Source organism: Taurulus bubalis (assembly GCF_910589615.1).
Source record: "Taurulus bubalis genome assembly, chromosome: 13".
NCBI classification, from domain to species: domain Eukaryota; kingdom Metazoa; phylum Chordata; class Actinopteri; order Perciformes; family Cottidae; genus Taurulus; species Taurulus bubalis.
Genome location: NC_136601.1, coordinates 3,486,351 through 3,503,109, shown reverse-complemented (window position 1 = coordinate 3,503,109; position 16,759 = coordinate 3,486,351). Strand labels below are relative to the sequence as shown.

General features: G+C 41.2%; 1 protein-coding gene across 1 annotated transcript; it reads right to left on the bottom strand.

Moving 5' to 3' along the window:
* Positions 1-1,302: 1,302 nt before the first annotated feature.
* On the bottom strand, positions 1,303-14,020 carry slc49a3 (solute carrier family 49 member 3; the record flags this gene model as incomplete). The annotated part of the gene is made up of 11 exons (XM_079229172.1): positions 1,303-1,509; positions 1,882-2,044; positions 2,866-2,969; positions 3,087-3,244; positions 3,538-3,690; positions 3,778-3,894; positions 6,128-6,265; positions 6,588-6,664; positions 8,526-8,745; positions 9,658-9,816; positions 13,853-14,020. 11 exons carry the CDS (start codon positions 14,018-14,020, stop codon positions 1,434-1,436), a joined length of 1,533 nt encoding a protein of 510 aa, XP_079085298.1. The 3' UTR covers positions 1,303-1,433.
* Between the last annotated feature and the right edge of the window lie 2,739 nt (positions 14,021-16,759).

Here is a 16,759-nt window from a genome sequence, read left to right as displayed (position 1 = left end):
GTTAGAGAATGTTCACATTGAGCTATGATTTGGGTTAGTGAATGTTCACATATTGAGCTATGATTTGGGTTAGAGAATGTTCACATATTGAGCTATGATTTGGGTTAGTGAATGTTCACATATTGAGTTATGATTTGGGTTAGAGAATGTTCACATATTGAGCTATGATTTGGGTTAGAGAATGTTCACATATTGAGTTATGATTTGGGTTAGAGAATGTTCACATATTGAGCTATGATTTGGGTTAGAGAATGTTCACATATTGAGCTATGATTTGGGTTAGAGAATGTTCACATTGAGCTATGATTTGGGTTAGTGAATGTTCACATATTGAGCTATGATTTGGGTTAGAGAATGTTCACATATTGAGCTATGATTTGGGTTAGAGAATGTTCACATTGAGCTATGATTTGGGTTAGTGAATGTTCACATATTGAGCTATGATTTGGGTTAGAGAATGTTCACATATTGAGCTATGATTTGGGTTAGTGAATGTTCACATATTGTGTTATGATTTGGGTTAGAGTTGGACCTTACAGCTGCATCATTTCAAAGAAATAATCATCCTGAAAGTGATTTTTTTTTTTTTTTATCGGCGGACCTAAAACCTTTTCATTTTTTTCTGTGTCATCTTCATTTACTCTGAACCAGTAACATAAATACTGATATTTACACATCTGAACAACATCTCACATGTGTACCTTTTTATTATAACACACACATTATTCAAATAGCTCTAGTGGTTGCAGAGATGCACCCTTTTTAGTTTGGGTACGCAATTTTCGAGGAAAATTCCTCTTCACCTCGTCCTCCCAATGATGAGAAGTAGACTAGAAAATGAACCTTTGAGGTGACATTTTATTGTCATTTTAAAGTATTAAAAACAGGAAACGTGGTCGTATTTACACATGGTTTCTTTAAAATGAAAACACTGGAGCCGAACTCTCGTCCTCCAGCTCCAGTTTACATCATTCAAGTTCTCCTCAATCTGTCAGCAAACATCACCCTAACCTCTTTGGAGAATAAAACAGTCCAGTGATAAACATCGACCGCATACGGGAATCAGAACTATTTGTTCCTTTTATTGCACAAAATCCACCACCGTCTCTGAAGCCTGAAGGCTTCCACGTCCTTAAACTAGAAGATTTGTATATACATGTAGGTCATTAATAAGTAGTTAAAAGCTGTAATGAAGACTTGTTTTTCTTCTCAATAAAAAACAATGGCTTTCTGTTTTGGTTTGTGCTCATTAAAACAGTTGTCACCAGCTTTCATTGAGGTTCGAGTACAACACAAATGTGACGAAGCATCGAGTGGCTTCAGATCCTTCTTGAGTCCGAGGATCCAGAACGTAAACGTCAGGTTTTTGTTGGTCCGTCCTCGAGAGGCGATACAGAGTCCACCGTTCCTCTCTGCACCTGAACGCAACGCAGCTACGAGGCCGGCGGTGCGTTCGAGGGCAGCTCGGAAGAAGTGGAGTCGGCGGATCGAGGGAACGTTTCCAAGGATCTACAAGTGAGAATGTTTCAGTTTGCTTTCGTTTTCCTATTAATACAATCAAAAACCCTAAAGACATGATCAGTGTGAGAACTACTTTCCAGCTAACTGGAATATTTAGAGAAGCAATCGTTTCAAGAAACTTCCTTTCTTAGTATCAAATATGTAAATAAAATCATCGTTTATAGATGCAGGACCTCTGTAACATTCTGAGGTTTTCATTGACAGAATGAATCTGTTATTGTAACTCAACGTCGTGCAAAAAAGAGGAATGTCCATTAAAAATATGAGGTCGCCAATAAAAACTTCCTTTTCTACTTTGTACCACAGCAATCAAACTGCAGGTGTGAGCCGACCCATAATGCCCTCTGTCTCTGGTCTCACGTCTCCACGGCCGGCGCGTCCTTGGGGTCCGGCGAGGCGTCTCTTTGTTTGGTCCCGTACACCGCCTGCTCCTCGGCCTCCAGCCGCCGGTATCGCGTTTTGAAGAAGATCACGAAGCCGCAGGTGAAGAAGGTGCACAGCCCGGCCATCACCATCATCGGCACTGAGGGAGGAGGGATCCAGGTCAATTATATCCAGGTCAATAATATCCATGTTAATAATACAGCAGCATCAGATAACGGGGAAATAGAGGAACTCCATCAGTGGGAATGTGGTTTTATTTTATTTAAACACACATGCACACCTGCAATACATATCTATTGTTCTTATTGTTGCTATAAATGAGTTACATCTCACAGACTGTACGAGAGTGTTGGAAGATATTAAATGTATTTATTAAAGAATGAATATGGGAAGAGCGTCTTGTTTTTGATACCGTTGCGTTGAAATGGATGAGGATGAAACAGGTTAAATTAAAAAAAATCTAAAAACATTTACAACGCCGGTGCAACAATTACTAAAACACATTTTAATATCACGGCCAGACTTTCAGTTTCTGCTCCCTGAATTTTAATGCCCAGACGGCATCGCTTTAAATCTGAACAAATCAAAAAAATACTTATTTATTACGTTTTGATTTTTTGAGAGCAACGTTTTTTTTTTTTGAGCAATTTTAAATTTTTTGAGAGCAACGATTTTCTTTTGGAGAGCAAATATATATATTTTTTAGGCAAAGATTTCTGATTTACAGCCAAACATTCCAGTTACTAAAACTAACAAATAATTTACTTACAAACGAGACATTTGCGTAATAAAGACACACATCTACCTTCATACACCAGGATGTTCTACTACATCGAGCTGGCATCCTTTTTCTGGCCCTTCTGACCCACAATGCTTTGCTCAGCAGATGTAAGAGCGACCGGGTGCCGCGTGATGACTGAGTTCATACATGACGCAGCGCACCGAGGTCACGTGACCTACCCTTCCAGCTCAGGACGGCGTCCCCGCAGGTGGACAGCGGAGAGTCGGCGAGGCGCGTGGTGAGAGCCTGAAGGACGACGATGTAGAGGACGGACTGAACCTGTCTGCAGGAGAGCGCATTCAGACGGCCACGATGAGTATGGATCACACTGAGAGTTCATAGAGGACGTCAGGGAAACCTAAAAATACTGTATCCTGGTTGTTGTGTGTTTTTTTTTTACCCCGACACGAAGACGAGTCCGGCTGACGTCGCTTCCCCAACGGGATAGGAACACTCCACCGACAGCTCCATGGCCACCGGGTAGATGGAGAACCCGAAGAAGCCAAAGAGGGAGCAGACGACGGCCACGGCGGCTTTCTGGTTCCGCAGCTGAGAAACCTGAGAGGAGGAAGAGGAAACATCAATTATGAAATCAAATGATAAGGGGTATCTCTGTGTACCTTTACTGCCCAATAACTTCCACGTAAATGTACTAATATTCATAGCAGAGGGTCAAAGGTCAATGCATGTTCTGAGAGGAATGTGACAGTGCAAAGTAACTTAAAACTAAGATGAACCTGAAATAAAACCTTCTTACTATTAAACATAACTGTCCAGAGTAAATGAGTGGATATCTTGCCCCCGGCATTCTCTCCTTAATCTTAAATTAAGATGTGATCTCCCGCGCTCACCACTGAGAAGGCGATGCACACCAGCGCGGTGAAGCTGAAGTTGACCTTCGTGGCTTCGGTGAACTTCTTGGTCTTGTCGACGAAGACGCCGAGAAGGGCGGCGCCCACGACGCCGAACACGATGAAGAGGGCGCCGCAGACGCCGGCGAAGGTCTGCGGCGATGAGGCGATAAAGGGCGGCAAGTAAATACATATATTTATGCATGTATAAAGTAAACAATCAATGTATTTAGCACTTACGTTGGTGTAGCCTTGCACGCACAGGATCTGCTCCAGCAGCGTGGAGAAGCAGGTGAACACCGCGATGCCCGACCCGAAGCACAGCAGCAGCACGAGGTAGGCTCTGTTCGTCAGCAGCTGCAGAGGAAGCGGACAAGAGGATTGGTTTTGTGAGGCGCGGTTCACTTTGATTAGACTGGTAAGAGAATCGAGGCGGGAGGGAGAAAGAGAAAAGGTCTCAAGGCTTTGTTGAGTATTTTGTTGGGCATTTTAGTCAAAGAAAAGTGTAACTATTTAAGTTTTAGTCATTAGAGCATGTTTAACATTTTAGTCAGAGACAAACCATCACCTCGTTTCTTCCTGCAAAGCCTTGTTGACATTGTTAACTTTCCCTCAGTTACTTTTCACTTTCATGTTGTGTTGGATTTGGCACCCCCCTGTGGACTAAAGCGGTAATGTTTCTGCACCAGGTTCCCTTTAGAAAACCTCTCGTTTTACTGCAGCACCTCTCAGTCCTGGTTCTGGTTCTCCCCGTGCCTCCCCTCCCTCCAGCAATACGTCCTGGGTCTCAGGAGGAAGAGGAGGAGGAAGAGGCGGTGCTGTTGGTTCTGGTGAACCTGCATGATGTCATCTGGTTTCACCAGAATCCGACCCGGTGGCTCCGATGAGGAGCTTTAAGAAGAACTCTCTAGAACCAGACCATCTTCTCTCTGGTGGTCTGGTTACTGATGGAGGTCTACAGGGGACCAGGACTACACTGAGGTCTATAGAGGACCAGGACTATATGATGTCTGTAGAGGACCAGGACTACACTGAGGTCTGTAGAGGACCAGGACTACACTGAGGTCTGTAGAGGACCAGGACTATATGAGGTCTGTAGAGGATCAGGACTACACTGAGGTCTGTAGAGGACCAGGACTATATGAGGTCTGTAGAGGACCAGGACTACACTGAGGTCTGTAGAGGACCAGGACTACACTGAGGTCTATAGAGGACCAGGACTAGACTGAAGTCTATAGAGGACCAGGACTACATGAGGTCTATAGAGGACCAGGACTAGACTGAGGTCTATAGAGGACCAGGACTACACTGAGGTCTATAGAGGACCAGGACTACATGAGGTCTATAGAGGACCAGGACTACATGAGGTCTACAGAGGACCAGGACTAGACTGAGGTCTATAGAGGACCAGGACTATACTGAGGTCTATAGAGGACCAGGACTACATGAGGTCTATAGAGGACCAGGACTAGACTGAGGTCTATAGAGGACCAGGACTAGACTGAGGTCTACAGAGGACCAGGACTACACTGAGGTCTACAGAGGACCAGGACTAGACTGAGGTCTACAGAGGACCAGGACTACATGAGGCCTATAGAGGACCAGGACTAGACTGAGGTCTATAGAGGACCAGGACTAGACTGAGGTCTATAGAGGACCAGGACTAGACTGAGGTCTATAGAGGACCAGGACTACACTGAGGTCTATAGAGGACCAGGACTAGACTGAGGTCTATAGAGGACCAGGACTAGACTGAGGTCTATAGAGGACCAGGACTAGACTGAGTACTCACTCGACTTTTCCTGAACCAATAAGAGTTGTGTGTGGTTGAGGTCATGACGTGTTTCTGTGTTTAATCACAAGTGAATCCAGTTATTCTGTAAAGTGACGGATGTTTCATTAAAACCCGCCTCATGCAGGTCTGGGTCTGGTTCTGACTCCTCCCGCCTCCCCGTCTGGTCTTGACTCCTCCCCCCTCCCCGTCTGGTTCTGACTCTTCCCCCCTCCCCATCTGGTCCTGACTCCTCGTCTGGTCCTGACTCCTCCCCCTCCCCGTCTGGTCCTGACTCCTCGTCTGGTCCTGACTCCTCCCCCTCCCCGTCTAGTTCTGACTCCTCCCCCCTCCCCGTCTGGTCCTGACTCCTCCCCCCTCCCCGTCTGGTCCTGACTCCTCCCCCTCCCTGTCTGGTCCTGACTCCTCCCCCTCCCTGTCTGGTCCTGACTCCTCCCCCCTCCCCGTCTTGTCCTGACTCCTCCCCCCTCCCCGTCTGGTCCTGAATCCTCCCCCCTCCCACCTCCCCGTCTGGTTCTGACTCCTCCCCCCTCCCCGTCTGGTTCTGATTCCTCCCCCCTCCCCGTCTGGTCCTGACTCCTCCCCCCTCCCCGTCTGGTCCTGACTCCTCCCCCCTCCCCGTCTGGTCCTGACTCCTCCCCTCTCCCCGTCTGGTTCTGACTCCTCCCCCCTCCCCGTCTGGTCCTGACTCCTCCCCTCTCCCCGTCTGTTTCTGACTCCTCCCCCCTCCCCGTCTGGTCCTGACTCCTCCCCGCTCCCCGTCTGGTCCTGACTCCTCCCCCCTCCCCGCGTGCTCACCAGTTTCATCCCCTGCAGGAACGGCTCGGAGCTGGAGGACTCGGCGCTGGCCGACGGCGGCGTGGGCGGCGAGCTGCTGCGGATCCCGATGGTCGTTACGAAACAGATGACGCACGCCGGCACGGCGTAGACGAGCAGCTGAGAGGGAAGGAACGCAGAACGAGTGATTAATGGAGGCTAGCGCCTGGAATACGCTTCATCATCATTAGCAGGTGAGGCGCCACAGAGACACTCAGCTCAGCTGCTGACGTTTTATGAATTAGCAGCTGCAGTCTTTTTTTGTGACAGTTTTGCCCCAAAAGACCCAAAAGACCCAATGCAGGGACATTTAAACTGCTCTATTTGCACATCCATTAAACACGTAGCTAGAGTCCAACCTTCTCTCTGGGTTGGTCTCCAGAAAAGCTCTCAGATGAAACCCACACAGTGAGCTACAAAGAGGATAAAAGACTCGGCTCACCAGGTTGGGTAAACCCCCCGGAGTTTGAACGACCAAGGGAGACAGGATGCTGGCGAGCAGGACGCCCATGGGGTTGGCTGAGGGGGGAAAGGAGAAGTGGAGCTCGGGTTATTCTGCTTTTCAGAACCAACCCTGTTCCCTGTTTCACTTGTCTTAAAGTGTTGGTATTATGAAAGCTGTATCTTCAGGATATTTCTCATATTAAAAAGTGTGACAGTGACACGTAAAACTAATTGATTGATCGAGTGTGTGTGTGTGTGTGTGTGTGTGAGAGTGTGTCTCTCTTGTATTTCTACTATTTAGACCCATTTTACCAACATTCACAAGCTGCTGTCATAATCCCACCAGCAGAATGCATCATGTCATAAAAGGAACGTCTGATAAGAGACGTGTCACAAAAACAGGTATTTCACCATCTTCAATCTTTTGTACTTTAAGTATTAATTAATTAATCCCCTTACCTGCAACATTAGTGATGCATATACATGAATGAATAACTAATTATGATCTAGTCAAAATCATAATAATCATAATATATTATTCTGAAATGAGCATCTGCATAATAAGTCATTTTACTTTCAGCACTTATATATATTTTTATATGAATACTTTTTTCTTTCTTTCTTTCTTTAGTTATTCAAGTTTGTTTAAGTTTAAAATGCAAAGTTTACTTGTAACAGTATTTTTTACTGTGGTATTAGTATCTTTGTATCACTGTGGTATTACAGTGATGCACATATACTAATACCACAGTGATACTAATATACTAGTACCACAGTGATACTAATATACTAATACCACAGTGATACTAATATACTAGTACCACAGTGATACTAATATACTAATACCACAGTGATACTAATATACTAGTACCACAGTGATACTAATATACTAGTACCACAGTGATACTAATATACTAGTACCACAGTGATACTAATATACTAGTACCACAGTGATACTAATATACTAATACCACAGTGATACTAATATACTAGTACCACAGTGATACTAATATACTAGTACCACAGTGATACTAATATACTAATACCACAGTGATACTAATATACTAATACCACAGTGATACTAATATACTAATACCACAGTGATACTAATATACTAATACCACAGTGATACTAATATACTAGTACCACAGTGATACTAATATACTAATACCACAGTGATACTAATATACTAATACCACAGTGATACTAATATACTAATACCACAGTGATACTAATATACTAATACCACAGTGATACTAATATACTAATACCACAGTGATACTAATATACTAGTACCACAGTGATACTAATATACTAATACCACAGTGATACTAATATACTAATACCACAGTGATACTAGTACCACAGTGATACTAATATACTAATACCACAGTGATACTAATATGCTAATACCACAGTGATACTAATATACTAATACCACAGTGATACTAATATACTAATACCACAGTGATACTAGTACCACAGTGATACTAATATGCTAATACCACAGTGATACTAATATACTAATACCACAGTGATACTAATATGCTAGTACCACAGTGATACTAATATATTAATACCACAGTGATACTAATATGCTAGTACCACAGTGATACTAATATACTAATACCACAGTGATACTAATATATTAATACCACAGTGATACTAATATGCTAGTACCACAGTGATACTAATATGCTAATACCACAGTGATACTAATATGCTAATACCACAGTGATACTAATATACTACTACCACAGTGATACAAAGGTACTACCATCTTCAGTCACTTTATACTTTTCAACTAGATATTTAAGAAATGTTATTTCCAGATCAAATAGATGCCAGACAATCAAAATGAGTCTCAGGGCATAAAAAGATCCCGAGAAGCTAAAATAAATAAATAAATAAAGTAAAGGTGTTTCATGTCACTCACACATGGAGGCGATCATGTTGGCGGTGGCGCGCTGGTGGTCGGGGAACCAGCGAGCCGCCATCTTGGTGGGGGCGAAGATGATGAGCGGCTGAGCCACGGCCCCGAGGGTCTGACCCAGCATCACCACCGCGTACCTGCCCGCCACGCCCTGCAGGTACAGGGACGTCCCGGTGAAGCGCAGCAGGGCGCCGGACATGTTAATCCACGCCGCCAGAATCATCTGCAGAGGCAAGACGGTCAAGTCGTTATGCGTGTTCAATATGTGCCAAACTCGTGCAATGCTCTTCCATCACGCACACACACAAAAGAAACGTACAACTCATTCAAACATGCCTGCCTGCTTATTGGTGGATGTGTGTCTTTGTCTGGTTTAGTGTTGATGTACGTTATGTGTGTTATATGTGCTTATAGGCACACTTGTATTTTGCTTCGATGCAAATTAGTTTTGTCGATACGTTACCGTCTGTCTATCCATGAATCTTAGTTGCATTATGTTATTGGAATTTTTTTAATTTTAGGCTGCCATAAAAAAATCTGGCCAGGGACCGCAGATGAAAATTATCCTCAAAATAAATAAATTGTAATGCAAAAATAATAATATTTGATTGCCAAAAAAAAAGAGTTTAATGCAAAAAAATATATTTTAATGCCAAAAGAAAAATACATTTAAATGCTCCAAAAAAAACTTTTAATACCAATTAAAACTTTTTCAATGCCAAAAAGTATATTAAAATGTTTGTGCATAATATGTACGCATATTCACTTTGCAGCGCTGTGAGACCAAGATGATGTCTGTGGTTACTTCACATGTCCATAGTAACAGCAGAGTGTCATCTAAATGAACAAGTGAAGGGAAGGAAACGTTCAGAAACATCAGCTACACGTCATTTAGGAAATTAGGAGGATATTTGGCCTTTTGGTGCTTTTCATTCATTTGGCATGAAGCCATGAAACTCAAATCCTGGCTTTTGCTCGTGATGTTTTAGCAAACCAGCTTCAAAAGTGACGTATATTCTTTTTTTAAACAAGTTCTGTGCCGTGGATCTTGTTTATGTCGATGCGATGAGTGCTTCGTGTGGATTTAGAAAAGTGACAGATATAAATATATATATAGAAACTTAAACCTTCATACCGTGGTCCGCAGCCCGAGGACGTCCAGCATCCACGTGGTGAGGAAGCTGAGCGGGATGGCCACCACCATGTAGACCAGCGACAACCAGTTGACCTGCTCCAGGCTCACCGCCAGGAACTTGGCCGACTGGTCCGCTACTGGGGCGAAGGTCAGCCATAACTGGGGGAGACACACAGGGAGGTCAGTTCTTAAAGCCAGAGATATGAATACATGATGGCAATTTTCTATAACGAATGAGGATGATGACTTTTACATTCTGTCTGGATACACCAATGTTTTATAATCAATATCCTGCAAAAAGCTTAATCTAGAAGCTCCTTATTATAGGAATTACAGTTCCATTGTATAATTGATGCTGAGTATTTATATAGATATTTAAAAAATAGGAAATGTATGATAAAGCTTTTTAAAAGAAGAAAATCAAAGGGTAAAATATGCCTAGAGGCTGTGCTTCAAATATAACTGTAATACATAAATACATGTATCTGTTATTAATCCTTTATACGAGTGGTGTTTTACTGTTTTAATTACATAAAATGTCATCTCAGATATATCAACTGTTTTACTTATTCATGTAGTTATATAGTTTTAAAAGTGTGCCGACAAGATTGTTAACATGAGATGATATACATGTAGGAACTGATCAGACACAACGTCATCTCTTAAATAACACTCATCAAAACACATCAACCACAGTCCTGGTTTCATCTTCTTAGTGGTCACAATAAAACATGTAAAGCTGCCCATCAGCAATCAGACGTATCGTGCTGCGGTCATGTGACCTGGACACAAAGGGGAAATGAGAGAGAGAGAGAGAGAGAGAGAGAGAGAGAGAGAGAGAGAGAGAGAGAGAGAGAGAGACTCATGTGACTCCGCTGAAGCAGACTTGGCACAAGCGTAACACGTCTCTTTGTCTCGGGCTTTTATTTAAGTACGATTTCTGAAACGACAGCGTGTTTTTGCATCATGGCACTCAAATTCCACCTCAATTATGACGACACATCTCTGGATGTCGGACACGTACGTCACCGTATCTCTTAAAGGTCAGACTGGTTCTCTGGGAGGAGAAACCAGTTCACCCAGTGACCGTTCTGCAGGAGAGAACCAGGAGTGCTTGGTCAGTGCCTGCAGAACTGGGTGTGTGACTTCTCCTTTCTGTTCTTTTGTTATTGTCAATATGTGCATGATTATTAAAGGATCTCTTTGGCAGCGGTTCATCCTTGTGTCCATAATAATTTAATCCAAAGCTGACTTAAAACTGAGACTTTATTTTAAATAAAGAACAAGCTTCTAGAAACCTGAATATGTTTTATTGTTTACTGCTTCACAGGAATCTGTTCATCATGCACATTCAAACTAGCATCATGAAGGGTAAAATGCAGCATTATAAGGGTAAATGCAGCATTATAAGTGTAAATGCAGTATTATAAGGGTAAAATGCAGCATTATGAAGGGTAAATGCAGCATTATAAGGGTACATGAAGTATTATAAGGGTAAATACAGCATTATAAAGGGTAAATGCAGCATTATAAGGGTAAATGCAGCATTATGAAGGGTAAATGCAGCATTATAAGTGTAAATACAGTATTATAAGGGTAAAATGCAGCATTATGAAGAGTAAAATGCAGCATTATAAGGGTAAATGCAGCATTATGAAGGGTAAATGCAGCATTATAAGGGTAAATGCAGGATTATGAAGGGTAAATGCAGTATTATAAAGGGTAGATGCAGCATTATGAAGGGTAAATGCAGTATTATAAAGGGTACATGCAGCATTATGAAGGGTAAATGCAGTATTATAAGGGTAAAATGCAGCATCATGAAGAGTAAATGCAGCATTATAAGGGTACATGCAGTATTATAAGGGTAAAATGCAGCATTATAAGGGTAAATACAGCATTATGAAGGGTAAATGCAGCATTATAAGGATAAAATGCAGCATTATGAAGGGCAAAATGCAGCATGTAGGACACAGAGACTGGATGAATCAGAGCTGTGAACTAAAGCCGAGGCCACAAAGGCAGCAGCTCGACTCTCCGTCTGCTGGACAATGAAGGAACCCCCTCACTCATGCAGCTGGTCAGCTGGTCCGCTGGTCACCTGACCGCACAAGGCCGTCCTGTCTCCTCCAAACTGCTTTGGATTTTAAATGTTCACGCGGGCCGCTTTTTTTCCTCGACAGGCTTTTCTGTTTCCTGTCGACAACGAGTGAGCTGCTACAAACCGCCACTTCTCCTGTTTCCAATAGTGGAGTTTCATATTGTACTGAAACTGCGACACATTACTTCAATTCAGATGAACAGAAACACGTTTATTTAAAAGTAAGACTGCATCACTGTCGACCTTTTTGCAAATATCAATTGAGAAAAGGCCCCAAGTCTAAAAACGCACACATATAATTCTATCATAGAGCTAGACTGATAAGTTGCTTATTATTATGATCCGTATCTCCGTTACAGTGACATGTATTGTGTGCCACTACTAAAAAAAGAGAAGGAAATGATAAAAGATTGACACAAATGGTTTAAAAAAGTTATCACGGATTCAGGAGGTCACTTATTAAATGAATTCTCAGAGAAGGTGGGGCTGAGTATCGGTACTGGTGACGATACGATACTCAGTACGGAGTACACACTTTCAGTTCTTCACGTTAAGGAATGTAAAACGACAAAGAAAATGTTTTGTCTCAGCCACACAATAACTTCAAAATAATTCAGTCTAAATCAGAATATGTCTGATCAGGATATAATCAATCGAGGCATTCAATGCCACCTTTTGGAATTGGACAGCGTATTTCAAATCGGTGAAGAAGGCTCAGTCTGCAGGGCGGAGACGGGAACTCTGCTGCTCAATGACAATGGAAAATGTGGTAAAAATAGGTTTGTGCACAAACCCGTTTCTTATGATGCCCGTTTGGATTAATGTCAGGTGTGTCCTGATTGTGTAGATATTAATAACTCTTTTCAAGTACAAGTACAACTCTGAGCTATTGTACTTTACCAGAGTGATTCAATGATATGCTTCTTTTAACCTAAACTCCACAGACAATATCATACTTTTTACTATCTTTATTTACTTTATGGATTAGTTCATGAACACAAAATATAAATGAACACATAAATCCTGATGCTTTATTTTGGATTAAGGAATCCCTTTAGCTGCAACATTAATGATGCATACACATGAATGGATAACTAATTATGATCTAGTCATAATAATAATATATATATATTATTCTGAAATGAGCCATTCTGTAAAATAAAGTACTTTTACTTTCGGCACTTGAAATATATTTTATATGAATACTTTTTTGTTCTTTCTTTTTTCCTTAGTTATTGAAGTTTCTTTTGAGAAAAAATAAGTTTTACTTTAAGTTTAAAATGCAACGTGTACTTGTAACAGTATGTTTACTGTGGTATTAGTATATTATCACTGTGGTACTAGTATATTAGTATCACTGTGGTACTAGTATATTAGTATCACTGTGGTACTAGTATATTAGTATCACTGTGGTACTAGTATATTAGTATCACTGTGGTACTAGTATATTTGTATCATTGTGGTATTACAGTAATACAAAGATAAGAATACCACAGTGATACAAATATACTAATACCACAGTATTGTTTCACTGTGGTACTAGTATCTTTGTATGTGGTATTACAGTAATACAAATATACCAGTACCACAGTGATACTAATATACTAATAGTAATACAAGACTACTAGTAACACAGTGATACTAGTACCACAGTGATACAAAGACACTAATACCATAGTGATACAGCGATACTGATACCACAGTGATACTAATATACTAATATACTTCGGTAATACAAGAATACTAGTAACACAGTAATACTAATACCATAGTGATACTAATATACAAATATACTACAGTAATACAAGAATACTAGTAACACAGTGATACTAATACCACAGTGATACAAAGATACTAATACCATAGTGATACTAATATACTAGTACCACAGTGATACTAATACCACAATGATACAAAGATACAGGTATTAGTATATTTGTATCACTGAGGTATTAGTTCGGGGTGTTTTTTAACGTCAACTATTTTACGTAATTTTCTTGAAGCAAGTGAACGTTCTTCAGCTCGATGACCTGAAGCCTCAGACATGAAACTAACTGTGTAGGTTCTCCAGGTACGGGCAGCAGAACCACTCACCGTGGCGTTGGAGCAGTTCAACAGACACAGAACCAGCAGAACGAACCACCTCCTCTTGTAGACCTTGAAGAACAGAAGTTTCTTCAGCTCCTGATTCGGTGTCCTCGGATCCTCGGAGGAAGAAACCGAGGAAGAAACCGTCTTGATCTCTGCGGCACCATCCTCCATTAGTAGCTACAGAGTATCAGAAAAGTCGCTCTATGATTCCGGTGTACCGAAACATCAAAGATCTTCTATGAACACGATGAAACTCTCTGCCATTAAAACAACGGACCCGGATGTACACATTCATGTCTACAACTCTTAAAAAAAAAAGTTGAGCACATGAATGTTGATTGTAGGGACATTGTAGCACATATATGTAGAGGAAGAAGAAGTATTCAAGGTATTCAGCTACTTAAAGGGGACATATGTTAATTTTTTAGGTCCATGCTTGTATTTTGGGTTTCAGCTGGAACATGAAAACACGCTTTAATGTGCCAAAAAAACTTTTATCTTTCTCATATTTGTCCGGATCGCCCCTCTGTCTGAAACGCTCTGTTTTAGCGCCTGTCTCTTTAAATCCCCCTCCCGAAAAAGTTCAGTCTGCTCTGATTGGCCTGCTGATTGGTGCACTTTTGCACAAGGAAAGTTAAAATGTTAAAATGTCATCGGGGTACACTTTTTACATGTACAAAGTTCGGTCAAAGAAGCACCTGAGAAGACCCCATCACTTTATTTCTCGCGCTTTCTGCTTTAACCACAGACTGAAAAAGAAGAGGACGTCATCACCCATTGGTTAGTGGACTGCCGTTTGACGTATTTACCGTCGCCATCTTGGATTACGGTTGTCGCCATGTTTTTTTTTTATGCAACCGATAATCAGAAGTTACCATATTTGGAATGCGAAGAACGTAGAGAAGTTGTATACGTCTCTGTTAGCGGTAGGAAGACCTGTCAATCACCGTGTAGCCCCGCCCCTAAATCATCCCCTGCTTTATAGTCTGTTTGACTATAAATGACCATAATTTATAAATGAACATCATGCTGTATTGAAGAAGACTTGAAACTAGAGATTGAGACATAAACTCATGTTTACAATGTTTACTGAGGGAATAAATCAAGAGAAGTAGAGTCATTTATATCGACTTCTATACAACCAGAGGAGTCGCCCCCTGGTGGTCAGGAGAGAGAATGCAGCTTTAACACATGAAGCATATACTTCTATACAACCAGAGGAGTCGCCCCCTGGTGGTCAGGAGAGAGAATGCAGCTTTAACACATGAAGCATACACTTCTATACAACCAGAGGAGTCACCCCCTGGTGGTCAGGAGAGAGAATGCAGCTTTAACACATGACGCATATACTTCTATACAACCAGAGGAGTCGCCCCCTGGTGGTCAGGAGAGAGAATGTAGCTTTAACACATGAAGCATAGACTTCTATACAACCAGAGGAATCGACCCTTGGTGGTCAGTAGAGAGAATGCAACACTTCTGCATTGACTTCACTCGGCAGAACGGAGGTTGCTGCCTGGATACAACACATGGGAGGTCAAATGTGATCTGCACACGTGCACCAGAAGAAGAAAAAGATGCACTCTTGTTTTGCATTTCGTATCTGGTAAAAGGAAGGGAGTGAGAGCTCTTCACTTCTTTACCTCTCTGCGTAACGTGACAACACGCTCCTCCCTTCTTTAACCCTTTGAGAGTCTCTCAAATCCCTTTAGTTTACAAGTTTACTTAAAACAGAAACTGATACTACGTGAAAAGGAAGTGATACTAAGGGACATTTCTACAATTGAATCATGAGTCCAGTTAAGATGTTCTTATCAAACTGGTTTAATGTCCTTTATTCTGTCTTGTTTATTAGAAACAATAGACATTATAAAATATTGATGAAAAAAGACACACAATCTGTCACAATAACAATGTTATTATTATTATTAATACAAAATATTTTCAAAATGTGTAATGATCTAATTCATAACCTGATGGTTTCAGCATGAATACAATACAAATGCTCACGAGTTAGTGCGAGCACTGACAATGATGTTTTTTTAAAGAAAGAAAAAGGTGCATCATTTATTCATAACAGCTGGGACAAGAAGCCCAATAATCCTGGTAAGAAAAAGCATGTTTCAAACTCAATTCATAGGGAATCCCCAGGTTGTTATCACACAAGGGGATTAATGCAGTGCTTCATCACGGCGAGTGATAAAAAAGACATTTTATAGTTTTAACCAAATCAAAACCAATTCCCCTCTAAGGGGGAAACTGAGCGATTGTTATATAAAACTGTAAATCATAGGTTGTTTTATGAATAAAAGAAAATAAAAAGCCAAAACTGCTGTATGTGGATGTATTGGACACCATAAGTAATATATAAGTAAAATATATGGTTTGGCACTTGAGAAAATTCAAATAGCATTCACATAGCATTCAAATAGCATTCACATAGCATTCACATAGCCCAAATGGGCCCCAAAGAGACCTCGCCTGAATGTTCTCTGTTCTAAACCCTCTCTAACTTTGTTCTGCTTCACTTTATCAAAGTCAACCTTTGCAGAGAGAATGTTCACATATTGAGCTATGATTTGGGTTAGAGAATGTTCACATATTGAGTTATGATTTGGGTTAGAGAATGTTCACATATTGAGCTATGATTTGGGTTAGAGAATGTTCACATATTGAGCTATGATTTGGGTTAGAGAATGTTCACATATTGAGCTATGATTTGGGTTAGAGAATGTTCACATATTGTGTTATGATTTGGGTTAGAGAATGTTCACATATTGTGCTATGATTTGGGTTAGAGAATGTTCACATATTGAGCTATGATTTGGGTTAGAGAATGTTCACATATTGAGCTATGATTTGGGTTAGAGAATGTTCACATATTGTGTATGATTTGGGTTAGAGAATGTT